At 40.1% G+C, this 18,047-nt stretch overlaps 1 protein-coding gene across 5 annotated transcripts in view; it reads right to left on the reverse strand.

Moving 5' to 3' along the window:
• Positions 1-384: 384 nt before the first annotated feature.
• LOC309718798 (tetraspanin-15) overlaps positions 385-18,047 on the reverse strand; it is a 51,523-nt gene continuing 33,860 nt past the window's right edge. For 3 of the 5 annotated variants that reach the window (XM_082554368.1, XM_082554367.1, XM_082554366.1), the window contains exons 2-8: positions 15,395-15,580; positions 13,185-13,259; positions 11,054-11,149; positions 9,649-9,765; positions 7,576-7,626; positions 6,235-6,351; positions 385-1,923 (exon numbers count right to left, since the gene is read on the reverse strand). In XM_082554368.1, coding sequence (XP_082410494.1) covers positions 1,594-1,923; positions 6,235-6,351; positions 7,576-7,626; positions 9,649-9,765; positions 11,054-11,149; positions 13,185-13,259; positions 15,395-15,577 — 969 coding nt within the window. In that variant the 5' untranslated portion in view covers positions 15,578-15,580 and the 3' untranslated portion in view covers positions 385-1,593. Of the gene's footprint in view, positions 1,924-6,234; positions 6,352-7,575; positions 7,627-9,648; positions 9,766-11,053; positions 11,150-13,184; positions 13,260-15,394; positions 15,581-15,671; positions 15,898-18,047 lie in introns of those variants that run through there. The other 2 variants (XR_014280073.1, XM_082554369.1) reach the window with 2 other exon arrangements.

An 18,047-nucleotide genomic window follows, 5' to 3' on the forward strand; every position in this document is an offset into this window, starting at 1 on the left:
CTTTGAGCTTAGGTCGATATACCTACATGCAGAGTGGTTTTTTCCCTCTGAGGTCTAATATAAGCTTGGCACTGTCCATTCAGTACCAAAACTAGAGAACAATTTTCAAGTCAAGCATTTGATATTCTGATAGCACAGAGTTAGAGTTTAGGGCTAGGATACTTTTTAAAGAAGACGCCACACATAGAAATCCAAGCACTTACTCGGATTTCTGGCAAGTCATTTATTGTTGCTTTACCCCCTCAATTTTCTGGAAAAAGTTTCAGCAATGTTTTGAGAGAAATGCTGCTGTTGTCAAATAATTCCCTTTGGAGGTCATAAGAGCATTTTATTCTTTATTCTGTTCATATGCAAACAGCCCTGAGAAAAAAAGAATTAAAAAGATCAGTACATAAATTCAGCTTTATTGAAATGAACAGTAGTTTTGATACAAGCAGGAGCTGAGGGAAAGCTCAAAACAGTGCACTGCACAGATACAAAAACTGCCACTGTCAGAGTTGTTGGCCCACTGGATTAGTAGTCTGGATAATCCCTTTAAAGTTGTTCCTTTAAAAGATGGGAGGAATAAAAAGATTAGTTGAAAAACATGGAGTAGATGGACCCCCCTCCCCCTCCCACTGAGAGCCAAAAGCTTGATTAAGAATTCTGCAGGAAACTAAAGTCTTAACTTGTGTAGTAAACGGAAACTCCCTTTATACCTACACTGAAAACTTCCACGCCATTCAAGTCGTTGCGGCATGCGTCGACCTGACGTGTAGTTAGACTTCTCACGAGGTTCCCGTTGGGTTACGTAGAAAGTTACAGCGCATGGTTAAAATGGGATTCTGGTTATTGCACAAGTTATGACGTAGTTGGGATGTAGAAGTATAATTCACGTGTAACACAAACTGAGTTTTTTTGTTGTCTCCCGCGACCCCGCTTTAAACTTACTTTATATACAGTACAAAACATGCATTCCATGTTATTCCACAACTATCAGTCTTACAATGTACACCGACTTCACAAAATTAAATAGAAATCATAATAAAATCAAATAATACACAAACTCTATACATCCGTCACAGACGCTACACGCAAGACATACTTGGCTACTCCTATTTCTCCAACACTTTTAAAACAAACAAACAAAACCAAAAACAAACATTTTTTCAAGGTTTTATAATTTATACACCACACTGTGCTCTGACTACTGGGCTATTTTCAAAATAGCCTGAGGTAAGCTTTAGCACATGAAGACATCCTGTAGTTCATTTTCAAAGGCTATACAAATTAAATTAAATATGATTTAGTGCCACAAATCATTGAAGATCAACAGACACAAACAAAAGAAATGTAAAAAAGGTTCCTGTTGCATGTTGTTCTCTCACATGTTGTTGTAAACAAATTCACCCACAAAGTGTCAAAGTACATTTAGTCACTTTAACTGACCAAATTTCGTTTGATCAAGTTACAGAAAGTTTCAGTTATCAAGTAGTGCAACACAATTCCAACAAACAAAATTACTCTACAGTGACAGAAAAAAAGGCAAAAAAACCTCCCAAAAGGCATGACAGGTCAAAATAATAATGATAATTAAAAAATAAAAAGGACCATTCAGTGTTCCCTTTTATGCTTGCGGCCAACGTCTACTTCATCCAGGCCAGTGGCAGATCTGGACTGCTGCAGTTTTTGGAGCTGAGAGTGTGTACGAAGCGGCTGCTTCTTGAGCTTCTCCAGGTGAATATCAATGGGGTCACGTTCAGGCTCTACGACTGGGACGGGCAGGTAGCCACCGTCCCTGGGCAGGCACATGCACCATCCGGCACCAGCCAGGTCCAACTCGCTGTAATTAAACTTCTTCAGTTTGAAGTCCACCATGTCAGCTGACTCGCTCATCTCCACCAGAAGGTTCCAGAAGATGCAGCTCAGGACGATACCCAGCAGCTGCAGGAAGATGATCAAGACACAGTCATCTTGTCAGTACTCATCTGAGTTGCTAATCATGAAAAATTTATCAAATATTTGTTATGATAATTTTTTCAAGGGGGATCTAGTGTTTTCCCTTGTTTTCCAGAGGACAACCTGAGGGCCTAAAATAAGATCAAGATTATTTTGCACTGTGAATCATCCAAAGCTACTCTAGTGGAGTCCAAGATAAAAAACAACCCCCCCCCCCCAACAACAACAACAAAAACCCCAAACTGATGTATCATCAAAAATCGATTTTCTGTGTGCAATGCATTTATCAACAAGGCTGATCAATCATGCAAAAAGCATTTGAGAACTACTAACAACTCCCATGTGCTTCTTACGCGCAGGTATCTTAAATCATGCCAAGCTAAGGTTCGATATATTGAGGATTCATGCTTCTCTGCCCAACGACTCTAATTTGCTGCATAGACCCCGACTTCAACTAAAACAAAAAACGTGTTTTGAAGACAAGTCGTTCTGTCTCACCCCATCTCATCCTCCACAATAAGCAAGATGTTAAGGCAATACTCTGCTCTAAGCATCTTTTTCATCTTTGTCATTTATTTGGCACCAAGTCAACAAACAGTGCTGTCGAATAGTATTTGCCCCTTTCCCGATTTCTTAATTTTGTCCAAAAGTCAGTTTTTAAATTACAATTTAATTTATTGAGGGTAAAACACACTTTCCAACTCTACCTGGCATAAAAGTAACACAGCATTTGATAAAAAGATAAAAAGAACATCACACTAACATTCAAACAATCATAAATTCTGGTCTCAACCAGAAAATCCTGAAAGTTCATACTCTGAAGCTCAAGGACACTCATGTTATGCAGCAGGACACTGATCCAAAATACCAACAAGTCCACCTTTGGATGTTTCACTTCCCTAATCAAAGTCCAGACTTCAATGAGAATGAGATGCTTTGGCATGACCTTAAGCAGGCTCTTCATGCTGAAAAAACCTACAATGCAGCTGAATTTTTTTTTAAAGTACAAAGACAAGTGGGGCAGAATTTCTCCTCAGTGATGTGAAATATCTGATAGCAGTTATTGGTGCTAACGGGGGCACAACCATTTATTAGGTTTAAGGTCACTTTTTTTTCACACAGGGTGTGACAAATATGCAAAAAGAAAAACCTCTAAAAAAATCAGGAATGGGACCTATACTTTTTCCACAGTACTCTATTATTGAAACAGATTTTCAGTTTAGGTTTGAGGTTGGATTCAGTAAGGAAGTTCAACCATCCATTCTCTTCTGCTTTTCCTTATCAGGGTCACAGGGGGGGTGGAGCCTATCACAGCTGTCATAGGGCAGCACGGTGGTTAGCACTGTTGCTAATGTCCGACTCCACCATCAGGCCAGGGCCTTTCTGTGTGGAGTTTGCATGTTCTCTCTCCGTCTACCTGCCACAGTCCAAAGACATGCGGCTATTGGGGCTGGGTATGGAAGTTAGAAGAAGAAAATGCTACTCATCCATGCAAATTCTTTGCTGTCACTTATTTTACCTTTTCTTTAAGAAGCTGGTGGACAGACTTGTACTATAGCGCTTTTCTATTCAGTAAAAAGCACTGAGCACATTCACCCACACTCTCCCTCGCTCTCTCTCTCTCACACACACACAGTGCTTTTTCCTACATATTTAAATGCTCAGTAATCATTTGAAACAGATTATTTCAGTTGCCTAAGGGCAGTTGACATGCTGACTGGAGGAGGTGGATCAAAACAGCCATCTTCCAATTAGTGGATTAGTGGACATAGTTTCGTTCTATACACTACACAATGCCAGTGTTGGTATGTGAACTAGTCAGGGTTTTTGCTGATGGCAGTAAAGCAGCAGCAATAATGCAGAAGATTTGTTCTGCACGTTGGTGCCAGAGCTGCTCTTTCATGTGCTGAACTCACAACAGTGGACTCTGTTAATGCGAGCTGCCGGCACAGTTTGGCAGAGAAACACTCACAGTGGTAACAGAAAAATTCCATTCATAATTTCCTTTTGGAGCTTCGGCCACTACTCTGCTGTGAAGAGAGCCATGTGAATGCCGGCCCTGCAATACAATAGCAGGGCAGCAGTAGAGCGCCCTCTAAAATGGATATGTTGGAATGCATTGTATTATAAAAATTATATCCAGCTGTAACAGGATAGAAGTAGCTAATCTTTCCTAAAAATCAAGTCAGATCAGAGATAAATTTAGAATTCAGCATGAAAATCAACAAACAAAACTGGGTGCTTGCTAGATTCCCAACACTTGATCAGCTTCAGCTGCTTCCAAACAGAGAAAGTCCTCCCAGAAGGCCACCTGGCATCGCACATGCAGATTAACCATTAGAGGTTGCAGGAGACCACAAATTAAATAAATGATTCATTAGTATCAGTTTATGCAGAGTTGAATGAAACATCACTTTGAACCCACACAACAAATGAATAAATCAGGCATCAACATATAGTTAGTGTTGCTTGATGTAATGTATGAATGTGTAGGAGAATGTTCATTATAGCACCAGTGTGGGGAAGTCACCTGTGATCTTAAACCTGTGCAATTAATTTGAAAATGTGTATTTTATCCAAAAATGACAACGTTCTATTAAATAAAAATAACGATATCAGAGTGCACTGCAGTTTCAAGGAGACAGACATACAATTATCCACATTTGGCAAAAGGAGACTACTTTGTGAGGGGACACACGGAGGGTTCACCGCAAGATGCAAAAAAGCAAGAAACAGCGAAGCCAGGTTACAATTTGCAAAAAGAAATCGGAAAAGCCAGAGCAATACTGCAGCAGGATTCTTTGGACCAGGGACACTAAGATTAAGCAGTGACACAATGACACACAAAAAATGCCATAGTTTATGATCAGAACCGTGCAGCATAATTATGTCAACTTGTTCAATTATATTTTGGAAGCTGAAAGCAGGGGACTGTGTAGAAAAGCAGCATCTCTATGGTTATTGTCACGGTTTGGTGAAGACCCTCAAATAAAAGCTGAAAGTCTGCGCTGTGTAAGCAAAAGGCCAAGCTATAAAACAAGTGGTCCAGAAATATTGTATTGTGACACAATGTATGATGAGTATTTTACTTTTGTCACAACAAAGAGAAGATATAAATGTGGTAACATAGCTAACAACCACCACTGCAGTGGACACATTTTATTACAATAGAGACTATGAAAACAAAAACAACAACATCCACACTCACTAAATATCCGTACGTTAATCTGTTTCCTCTAAATATTCATTTTTTCCCCAGTCATCAGTGGGAGCGGCGTCATGAGGTCTCCACAGAAGACACAGCATTAAACTCTGCTGTTAAGAATTTCCTATTATAACCTTATAATGAATCCAAAGAACTACAAATTAAAAATAGCCTGATGTACGCTCTGTGATTAACGATTTAAAACAAGAAATAAATATCCATCCATCCATTCGCTTCCGCTTATCCTTTTCAGGGTCGCGGGGGGCGCTGGAGCCTATCCCAGCTGTCATAGGGCGAAAGGCGGGGTACACCCTGGACAGGTCGCCAGTCTGTCGCAGGGCTAACACATAGGGACAGACAACCATTCACACTCACATTCACTCGCACATTCACACCTAGTGACAATTTAGATTAATCAATTAACCTATCCCCACAAGCTGCATGTCTTTGGACGGTGGGAGGAGCCAGAGTACCCAGAGAGAACCCACGCAACACGGGGAGAACATGCAAACTCCACACAGAAAGACCCTGGCCTGATGGTGGAATTGAACTCAGGACCTTCTTGCTGTGCGGCAACAGTGCTAACCACCGTGCCACCGTGCTGAAATAAATATGCATTAAAAAAAAACTACACTAATGTTTCTGTACAGAAAGTCTCAGTGTGCTGTCACATGTACACAGACTCTTATGTACAACTTCCAGAGTTACTTTCTGTTTCCATGATGCACAATATTCCTCTGTAGAGGTTGTATGAAATCTAAATTCATCCACAGGACAGTTTGTGTCCTGCCGTCTGTCCATAACCTCATATTTATTAAACATTATTAATCAGTGAGACTGTCACAATTGTGCCTACTGAAGGAAGCAGGTGAAGGTTAACTTAGGCTTTACTGAAAAAACAAATCCTATTTTTTTTTCTGGCAGGAGAAAAGGTACTCTTTCCCAGTCAGGAAAATTTAAAAGCAAATGTACCTAACCGTCAGAGTAAGTGATGGCTTACAGTTTTGATAACAGGATTCCGCGGAAGAAGTGCAAATAGTTTAAAAAAAGAGTCGCGTTTCAGTGAGTCGGTGCCTCGAGTTTTTAATTACCTGTGGCAGCCCAATGGCACAGCAGAGTCCAACGGTTTTTCCAATGTTGTCACTCATCCAGAGGTTGACTGCGTGGATGCAGCCTCGCACATGGATCAGCTCATGCAGGGTTTCACGCTGATACACAGACCAGACGAAGACAACAACAACAAGACAGTTTCATTTTCAAAGTCAAACTGAGCTGCCGCTAAAAATAAACAGAAGTAGAGAATTTCGACAAAGTACAAAACTGTAACACTAATTAGCCGCAACATTAAAACCACAGACAGGTTAAGAGTTTAACATTGATCTCTTTACAATGCAGTGACCAGCTGGGGTCACTTGTGTGAATGTATGTTTTACATGAACACCAACAAAAACACTGGTACAAGCCAAACACACTCCATACAAACGGTGCTCCCTGATAGCAGTGGCTTGTGGAAGGAAGAGTTCAAGGAACCCAATAGAGAGTTCAAGGCATTGACCCGACCAATAGAAATCATCAGATCCTGATCTAGTCAAGCCTCCGTGGAATGTGCTGGAACAAGCCTGATGCCCCACCCTAAAACCCACAAGAATTCTGTTGCCATTGCTCCAGTGCCAAACACAACAGACAGTCAGAGGATCATTGGCAGAGGTGTTGCCCATGCAACATCATGCAGGTGGTTTTAATGCTGTGGCTGACTGGTGTGAGGTAGAAGTCACTTTCTGCAGTCACAATTAAAAAGTAGATATTATAAAAGTAGATATAAAGTAATACAAATGAAAAGTCAACTGAATACAAGATGGTTGACAGCCATTAAAATAAATGCATTCTTACAGTATTAGCATTTCCACAATACTACATCATACTAATGTCAGGTAAAGAAAAAAAAGGGGGTTACTCAAGTAATATATGAGGAACACATTAAAGTTGAATTCCTCACGTATCTTTCAGTGTGTGTGTGTGTGTGTGTGTGTTCAGACAGATTTGTTTGTATGTAGATCTCCACATTAAAGGAAAGACAGATTTGGACAGCGGTGTTGAGAGGAGATCAAATTACATTTAGTCACCTACAGAAGTCAAACATTGACAGGATTGGACAGAGTAAGGCTGTCAAAAAAAGCAGCTGCAGGACTGCAAGATTCACTGTAGATGTCATATTACTTGACAGAAGATCAAGATGTCGGTATTACGAAACAGCGTTTGAACAGAAAAACAACAACATCTACTTCAATATACGTTTGTTCATCAGAAGGTGAGGCTTGCCCTCAGTTACATGGTGGTTGTGTTGACCCGTATATATGAGATCTCCAAAAATGTTGATGTTATGATCCACAGATAGAAAAACCATGTGATAAAAGTTATTATGTTGTTCCTACCTGTTTATCCAGAGTCTGGTAACCACACAGGGTGTTGATGACGTCTTCCGTCTGTGCAAAGAGCAAAGATGTCTAGAGTCAGAAACAAGATTTAAGCTGAGCCACGGTGACCAGAGACACCACCATGTAGACTGAAGCTCCTCACAGGGGGGTTGCTCCTGTCCCCTGCCAACTAGAGCGTAAACTCAGGCCTTGGCAAAAAGGCTGCAGCCATGACAGATAGGAACTGATAATGGCACAAACATAGCCAACGTTCAGCCTTCATAAGCAACTCTTCTATCTCTGCTCTGTGTGTGTGTGTGTGTGTGTGTGTGTGTGTGTGTGTGTGTGTGAAGAGAGAGAGAGAGCTGGATAACTGTCATTAATTTCTTCAGCACACTCCGCTGCTTCCAGAGACGCTATCAGTGCTTTGAGCACAAGAGCAAGAATGATACTCGGCATATGGGAGATGGAAGGTGGCCGCAAGTGACCAACATTTCCCTTAGAGAAAGAAATCATCCAAAGGCTCATACCTTTGATTCACACCCTATTTCCTGTTAGCTGGATGATGTTTTTCTCTCACAAAATCAATTACGAATGGGTTGTGGAGATAAAATCCCCCCTTCTTTCTTTGATAAAGCACAGGCCATCGCTACCCTGATGAGAATTTGTGGACATGTATGAGCAGGACAGAGATAATCAGACAGAGCAGCAGGTCAAGGTAATATCACTGATGACATCACTCTTTCCTGGCCACAAGATATCAGTATTTGCCAATTAGAGGGCTGAAGTGGCTCTAAAATGTGTTCCCACCATAGACAGAATGTCTGCGAGGCTGGTTTAACCTCCTAGGACCTGGCGTCCACATATGTGGACATCACATTTTGGGTTATTTAGACAAAATACTCAATTTAACTCTACAAGGGCCTGATATCCACTTACGAGAACATTATACTGCTACTGTTCTATCGAAATTTTAAACGAACATCGTCATATGTGGCTCTCATTTTTCTTAGAAACAAAAATTAGGTAAAAAAAAAAAAATCTGGTAATTCTTTGTTTTTACATTCATCGGGTCCCAATCAGCCCAAATATCAAAGAGAAATTAAAAATGCATGCCGTGGAAGAGTTCGGGTCTTAGGAGGTTAAAGAGCCATTTGAGGCCTTTGAAATAACCAAACATACACAAACTTTGTGTTGTTCATATGCCCATATAGCCATACATCTGTCTGAAAAACAAGTAGTTCAAACCTAAGTTTCTGCTTTAGCTGCAAGCTAAGCTCTCTAACTTCCGGAGGACTTCAAATGCCTGTAGCTGCAAGCAAAGGAGTAAGCAGCAAATCACTTTTCACTGACGGTGAGTTAGCATCAAAAGTCATAGCCTCACACATACAATTATCTGGTAAGCATGGGAACATAAATGTACAGCATTAAAGCATTAAACTATTTCCATATCTCCAGTAAAGAGGGCAGATGTTCAATCAAACGCCGATTATTCTAACTTGGTTAGTCTCAGTGTAAAGAAAGAGTCATCTGATCATGATCCATAATTAACATCAACAGCAGCTGAAGTAAACATTTAGATATTTAAGTACAAATTTTCCTGCGTCTTCTTTCCTCTTTTATGGTGTCTGGGAACTGTAAACTCACTAACAGCAGAGGAAAACTAATAACATATGTCTGCTAATGTAATCCCGATGTCCCCGGTTATATTTTATACAGTGTCTAGCTATAGTGTTAAGCTATAAATTAGACTCTTTGATTAAAAAAAAAGAAGAAGCTTAAAGACATTTCTAAATTTGACTCCCTTACATGGGCTCATGTCGAGCTAATGGTTCAGATGTTCAAATGATTGAATTTTCTGTGAGCTGATTTATCTTACCTGCTCTTCTTCCTTTTTAAAAAAAATTGTTTTGTTTGACCAGCATTGAAACTGAAAGGTAACAACGGATTTTGCTCTCAATTATCAGAATTACAATGGACTGGACTCTAGGTGTAAATAAATCCCTAACCAGCACCAGAAACATCATGGTTTTAATAACAGCTTCCATACCATGTTTGTATCGTCTGTGTATGTGTGTTGTTTGAACTCACCTTGTGGCGAATACAACATGTGTATGGAACCCCACATGCTAGTGGACCAGTACCATTGCAGAAATGGTACTGGTTGACTTTCCAGTCTTTATACTCATCTCCTCCACAACATGAAAACTGGGAAATAAATGAGGGTAAAGGAAAAAGGCTGTTAGGAGCCAAGCATGAAGCAATAACAAAACAAAAGAGTGCCTAATTCAAAGCGGTGCCTGTATATCCACCTCCTACAGAAATGTCACTGTGGCAATGCAGTAGAAATGAAGTGGTCATGTAAAGACAGGAGAGTTTCTGGCAATCAGTTAAAGGCTATCATTTTAAAGCACTTCAAGGAGAAAATTCTCCCCTTGACAAAGGACATCTCCATTTCTGCAATCACCTGGGCACAGCTGCATGCTGTTACACAAGACAGCACACAGATAAGACAGGAGGACAGGCAAGCAGGAGCAGGATTTACTGTGCTCTCCACTGATGAAAAAGTCCCTCGATAGAAAGCCTTTGAAAACGCTGTGATAGTTAAGAGGCAACATATCATTCCTGAGTAGACACTGAAAGCTTAAATGTCCTTTTCAGCCGATCTTTAAAGTTCAATAAATAAATATCCTGTATCTGAAGAGTGTTAGGTCAGCAGAGCTGACAATAGGTGCAATCTAAGTGCAGTACCTATAAAAAGCAAACAACTGAACTCGTTTAAATTTGGCTGTCATTCCCTATGAAGCAGTCACGCTGTGCAGCAGTACACAGGCCATGATGTTTACTGTGCCACACCACACAGATTCCTAATTCTGCACAGTTATTGTCTGTGTTTGGTTCCTGCCCACAGCCGTACCATACTACATTTGTATGCAGCAGAAACAGTCTCCTAACGTTTTGATCACATCTTGTACTAATATCAGAGCTCACTCCCTGGATATCCCACTTGCACTTGGGAGCACTCAATCTCACTCTATGTGTCAAATTAAGGACTTTCTTTTTCAGAAAGTAGAATGTGGTGAGCAGGACGGGTGGTACATCTCAGCCCTGCTGAAAAAGAATAGTTCATAACCCCTAAAACCTCTAAAAATTCCTGTGAGTGTGAACTACTTCATGTACAAACTGTGTTTGAGCATGCACTTCTGAAGGGTGAACTAGCACGAGACCGTCTCCTATTAAGGTGGAGCTTAATATACTATAATAATGAGACAATTACTCTGGCTATCCACTGGCAGATCACTGAGTGAGACTTTAGACACAGTCTGCAAACACACTCAAGCACATGAAATACTTAAAAAGTTGTCTAGATAACCTCTAGATGGTATAGCCCACATCCTATTATTCCATTGGCTCATCAGTCAGCTACGGCACCTGTATAGAAAAGTATTTCACAAAAAGACGCACTGTCTGTCAACATTTTCTAATGCATCACTACCTTTTGCTGCACGTAGTCCAAGATGTTTTTGAAGTCGAGATCATCGTAGTAGTGTTTAATTCCTTCTCGTATAGTGCTCTGAAACAAGGCAGACGTCTAGATGACACAGAGGGAGAAACGCAGAGGAGAAGGGGTCATGGTTATAAATAATGGCAATCATAAAGTACACCGAAGAAATAATGGGCTGACCAGAGCTGATTATAGTTCTGACTGGGAGTAATGTTCAGTACACTCAGAAGGTTTTCTGATCCTTCAAAGTTTTCTATATTTTGTTATATTTTAGGCTCATTTTAAAATGGATTCAGTTCATTTTCACACTTGTTCTTCTTCAGAAAAACAGGCTTTACTTACTAAGCACTAAGTGAAGAGTCTGAATACTTATAAAAAATTAAAAGCACCTTATGAAAGCACCTGCAGCTGCATGATATCTACAGGTCTTTTGGGGATTGATTGTATCAGCTGACACACCTGTATTTTACCTGTCCTCCTCCTTCTTCTTTTTTTTAAAAAAAAAAAATATTTTTGGCCTTTTTCAGCTTAATTTGATAGACACAGTGAAGAGAGGACAGGAAAGCAGGAGCAGAGAGAGCTCTAACCCGGGCCAGCCGCTATCAGCTGTATGGCATGTGGTTGCCCGCTCCAGGCACTGAACTAAACCCGCGCCCTCAGGCATCTTTCTTCTTAAAGGTCGTCTTGTTGGCAGAATTGTTCACACTTACCCAGCTTGGTAGGGGAGTGTCAGTGTACAGCAATTTTCAGGCTTGTCCAGTGATATTCTACTAGGTTCATATCAGGACTGTGCTACTCGAGAGCATTAAACCAGCGGTCCCCAACCTTTTTGGTGCCACGGACCGGTTTATGCCCGACATTATTTTCACGGACCGGCCTTTAAGGTGTCGCGGATAAATACAACAAAATAAAACTAGTACCGGTACCAAAAAAAGAAGATTTATTCATAACACACGTGAAAAGACCCAGGAAAACAGAGTTAACGATAAAAACGATAACAAAATAACGCTGAAAACCGATAAAAACCCTGAAAACCATACATTTCACACCTGAGCCTCAACTCTCGCGGCCCGGTACCAAACGACTCACGGACCGGTACCGGTCCGAGGCCCGGGGGTTGGGGACCGCTGCATTAAACCATTGTTAACATGGAGACCGTTTCCCCTCAGAAGAACAAGAACACTGGAAAACACTTTCCTTTAGGATTGCACCATCTCGGCAGGGCTAGCATAGTATAGAGTGATCGAAAGGTCGGGGGGTTTGAATCCACTGAATGGCTACCCTGAGTACTCCTGAGCAAGGTACCATCCTCACATACTGCTCCCCGGGCGCTGGACTGGTGGCTGGTGGCTGCCCACTGCTTCACTGAGTGAATGGGTTAAATGCAGAGGAGTAATTTCCTATGGGGATTGTTAAATATCAACAAAATCCCAACAGGATTAACAAAGTATATATTATTTATTTAATTAAATTTTATTATTATCTCTTCCTGCATTCATCTTTTACTTTATTCTGACAATTTTGAACCTGTTGCAGAAGAATATGGCCAGAGCATGATGCTGCCACCGCCATGTAGTGCCTGTGGTTCCAGGCACTATGAACCGAAACACTTCAAATCACTGTATTTTACAACTTGCAATGGCCCAGAAACCTTCATGCATCCTTTCCCAGATCTGTGGATTGTAGGAGATTCATCAACTAGGTCAACAGACAGTTCTCTCAACTTCGTAATTTGGTTTTCCATCTGAAATTCCATCAACTGTCTGACCATCTGTAGGCAGGAGTGTGCTTCTGGTAATCACGTCCAGTGAATTCAATTAGGCATATTGCTTTGAGCTTTAGCATCTTAAGGACCTTTACCAGAAGCAGGATGCAGTATAGCATGCACAACCATGAGTATCATAACAAAGGGCCTGAATACAAATATAAATGAGGTAATTCCAGCCTTCCATTTCTAAGAAATAAGCAATTCCAAACTCTCCATTTTGGCTCATCAGTTTTGAGTTTTGTATTCAGACTGATGAGGAAACAAAATATTGAAGGGACTGAAAACCATGCAAAAAACACTGCACCGTGGACTGAGTAGACTGCAATAGATGCACAGAGGACATGAGATGTTTACCTTTTTTTCAAAGATCAGAGCTGTGGCGAGAGCAATTGCCTGGAGAAGCAGCAAGACACAGAGAACACAAAGGAACTGTGGAAGAAGAAGAAAAAAAGAGTTACACAGCATAAAAGTATATAATGGGTAATGGTGTGCTGACAAACTAAGAAAACAAACTAGATCTATTATTTTTTAAAACCAAGAATAAATTTAATTCTGTAATCGAGCAAAATGTGCTCAGTTCAGTTGCTCAACACAAAGATGCACAGCATAATGGACCCGTTTCAGATTTCAGGCTAAAAACCCACCAACACTGAACAGCCAAGACCTGCTGTCATACAGAAACTGAAAAAAGTTCAAAGCTAATTGGAATTATTTGTTAATTTAATTTTGTTATAAGTATATAACAAGTATAAGTATATACACCCCCGGCTTTTCCGTGGCATGCTTCCAGAACTGTCTCGTCACAAACAGGGCCAGCTAACTCATTTTACTTCTTTAACTTGATGATTGACAAAAATGAACTGGGCTGTTGAGTTGTTTGTGCATTATCTGAAAGCTGTGATAAACACTTGTTCAAAGATCATTTATAAGTGAGGAATGGCCTCTCTGTAATTCTGTTGTAAATTATTAATAGATTGTAAGAGTTCAGACTTTCAGTTTATTAGGTCACTGACATTATTACTATTAAGCTTAATGATATTGTTGATTTGAACCCGGTCCTCCAGTATTTAAAGTATTTTTGGTTATTTATTTGAACAATACACAAATCTGCAGATGTTCTGCTACTATACAATTTGGCTTAAGCATGTACTGATTGGCTCAAATGTAAGCTTTAGATTAGTGTCTGTTTTAACAGAAAACACTTAAGAACAGGCACACTGCTTTAGTAAAACTGTCATTAAATCTTCAATTAATTCTTCAGTTTTTTGGAAACAGAGTTAAACAAAAAACAAAAGAACTTGGTAAAATTGGGTTGCTATAAAGAGAAGCAAATACCAGTTGAGGGGAACATAATTTATATTTCCCCATTAACTTCATGTCTTTCACGATATAAAATTAGTTCTTTTCATCACAGTATAAACAGAGGCATTACATTTTTTTTATTGCCAACTTTTAATCCCCCTTTTAATTTAAGTTATTTAGCTATAGCTAATTAGATTGTTACACAGCAAACACAAAAAACATTTCCCTGCTCCCTTTGAGTTTTTTTCTTCCTACTACTGTCAAACCACGAGCTGTGCTGAATTTAAGGAGTAAAGAGTGATCAGTGGTTTAAATGGCTGTGAACTCATTTTTATGCGGTTTGATGAATGTGGCAATTTGTGCATGAATATATCCAGAAACATGTTTAAATAAATGTTTTACTTTGCATTACCCGTTTCATTCTGAAACCAAATGTCAAGTTTACAAAATTATCAACACAAACATAAACATGAATACATTATTCTGTATCAAAAAGAATAGCATCAACACAGATATGGTAAATATAAAATACAGTCATGGTCAGATGTTTGTATACACTCATCACGGTCATGATCGTCTGAATTTTTAATGAATTCTTTGAACTGTTCTTTTTCCAGGGTGGAATGATTGTACAGCATACATTTTTTCTGGCTTTGAAAAACAAGAAGTGTGCGCACACATTTGAATTTGTTTTTGATTTCCACTCAAGGCTCAAATATATACACGCTCACTAATATTTTTAGTGAAATGTCCATTAGCAAGTTGCACCTTGACCAGATGCTTTTACATCAACAAGCTTCTGGCATAATTCTGACTGGATATTTGACCATTCTTCTTGGTAGAATTCATTCAAACTGGCTGGTTTCCTGATAAGGAGCTGGCTTAGTCCACAAACTGTCGATATGGTTTGTCATTTCTCAAAAAGAACAGTTAAAAAAATAATAATTAAAAACCATAAATTACCATGACATTCATGCCCATGATGAGTGCATATAAACTTCTGACAACAACTGTTTATCATTACAATTAACCTCATCCATTCATGCTTCTTCTTATTTTCTGTCATATACAGGATGGTAGGCGCTCATATTAAACACCTGAATGGATGCAGAGCACCAAGGCCCAGTATAAGATAAACCAGGATTATTTTGAACTGGGAGCCCGCAAAGTGAAACTTTATTAGATTCCAGGAAATATGAAGCAAGAAAATGAGCAGTACCTGCAAGACACATCCCCCACCTGTCTGCCTCCATCTCCCTTACCATGTGTAGCAGGGTCTTATTGTCCCGGAGGGATCCAACCATGCCCACAACTGACACAGTGAACATGACCAAGCCCAGCAGGATGAGCACCACGGCAGGAGCCAGGAAAAGACCCTCCAGGGTTCGATTCTTCTGCCTTTCCACTTCAGCATACACTCCCACGCACAGTACACAAAGACCCATCAGCTGGACAGACAGAGAAACAGAATCGGAGGGAGGTCATGCGATGAATACGTCAGAAAATCTTACATCTTACATCAAAAAACTTTATATTTACCTGTATATTTACTGTGATACTGCTTGGTGAGTAGTACAGACTGACAACTTTAAAGGACTTAAAAGTCTAAATTTCCTGCTTCAACACTTGCTTTAATATTTTTCAGAATTAAGATGCCCTTTTAGTCAAAACTGTCTAAGAAGAAATGCCAAAGCCAATAGACAAGGCTGAGCTACTAAATGGAAACTAAAAGCAGTTTGTTGAAAATGAAAAGGAACAAACAAAAACTTGATATGAATTTGACTGGTATGCTTCTCTTATGTGGGTAAAAAAGCTTTAGCATGCAAACAATTTACCCTGCCTGCTTAAAGGCTGACTTAGACATTTAATTGAGAGGTGATACAAATCCCTCTTTAAAAAAGTATCTTTAATAGTTCAGCAAAGGTCACTTCCACATAATTTCTACTGTCACAGTTTACTTGAGGCCAGACTAACAAATTATTGTTAGGTGAATGTGTTACTTCTCAGCCAGGATGAGGCTCCAGACCACTCAAAATTCATATATCTGTCCATCCAACTTAGGTCATAGTGGGGGCTCGAGCCTGTCACAGCTGTCATTGGGCGAGCAGCTGGGTACACTCTGGACAGGCCGCCAGACCACGACAGTGTTAACACAGAGGACACACAATCGTACACTATCAGCCCACGCCTCCTTCTGTGGGAGGAAGCTGGAGAGAACCCATACAGGCACAGAGAGAACATGCAACATGCAAGGCCACAGCCAGCCAACTACTGCACCACTATGTCAACTGCAATATACCCACTCACTGACGTTACACAGAAAATGAAAGAAAGTGAAGTCACAATTGGCAATTTATAAGCCCAAACCATTTTACACTTAAAAGGAGGAAGCAGCGCAATAGCTCAAATTTTAAGTTGCGATCGGAAGCGAGAGGTTTCAGGCTTCACACAGCTGAGCACCGTGCATGTACAAGATTGCACTGGTCTTTAATGAGTTTAATCAAGATCACACAAAGAAACTTTGAGTTATGAGTAATGACCTGCTGAACCTCAATCTATGCTAGGTTTCTTGCCAGTCTTTATCACTTAGAGCAAAGTTGTATCACTCAGTCGGACAATGCTGTATACCTAATATGGTGCTGACGCAGTCAAAATCAAAGAAGTGACTGCAATACATACATAATTAATGTTAATTAATTATTTAATTACATGATTAATGTTATGTGTCTGGTGTTTAAGAGGCGGATGTCCACAATAAGGACAATGCTGGACAATACTTCCCACCCACTCCATGACGTGCTGGCTGGTCACTGGAGCACATTCAGTGAGAGACTGAGATGCACCACTGAACTACACAGGAAATCATTCCTGCCTGTGGCTCCCTGCACAACTCCTCCATCTAATGCACAGTACACAGTGCAACAGTTAAACCCTTCTGAACATGCTCTACAGTAAAATAACAAAGTTTTACAGGTAGAGTAAAATGTCAGTCTGTATATTTCACCTCTGCAATATTATGGATATTTGTAATTGAGCTTTTTGAAAATATTAGAGCTATTTCTTATATTTTGTAAACTTTGTAATATATTATATTATTTAATTTAGTTCAGTTTGTTACTGTTATTGTCTTGGAGCAACTGTAACCAAACAATTTCCTTAGGGATTAATAAAGTATTCTAATTCTAATTAAAACCAAGAAAGAGTGCAAGAGAAAGTTTTGGGGTTTTTTGTCAAGCATGTTGAATAAAACTTCTGGGTGAAATTTTAAGGTAATTTAAAATGTCCTTTGCATTACTTTTGATTGTTGAATTTTTAGGCCTCAATTACAGCACCGTGTGCCTATTTAGGCTCGCTTTTCATCAATTCATCCATCCATTCTCTTCTGCTTATCCTTAACAGGGGGCTGGAGCCTATCTCAGCTATCATAGGGTGAAAAGCTTCATAGATCTTGCTATTCTGTCACAGGACAAACACAGAAAGACAGAGAACCGTTCACATTTAAGCGGGATTTACAGTCCCGCAAATGTGTCCGTCTGCATACGGACAAAGAGGGGGGGACGCATGGGGAGATCCGAGATGTGCTCCTGTGCAGTCCTCCAAGATCCTGAGTGTGGGTTGCTGAAGTAGATGACGTAATTGATTGCTAAATGTTGAGTGGCTGACAAGTGGGCCGAAACAGAGAAGGTAGCTATAGCGGGGTTCACTGGGAAAAGTTGACCTGGTCGACGATCTTACTGTGAGGTAACAGTTCTAACCCACCGTGCCATCGTGTTTCATTTCTTCTATACCATCCCAGCTCACAGCAAATACTAACAAATACCAGCCCTTCAGACTTCGAACCCTAATTAAAAGCAGAGATTAGCCAGTGTATTTTAAGTTTGGATAAACAACACCACCAATCCTACAGGGACAGCA

The sequence above is a fragment of the Aulonocara stuartgranti genome (assembly GCF_965226115.1).
Source record: "Aulonocara stuartgranti genome assembly, chromosome: 12".
Lineage (NCBI taxonomy): Eukaryota > Metazoa > Chordata > Actinopteri > Cichliformes > Cichlidae > Aulonocara > Aulonocara stuartgranti.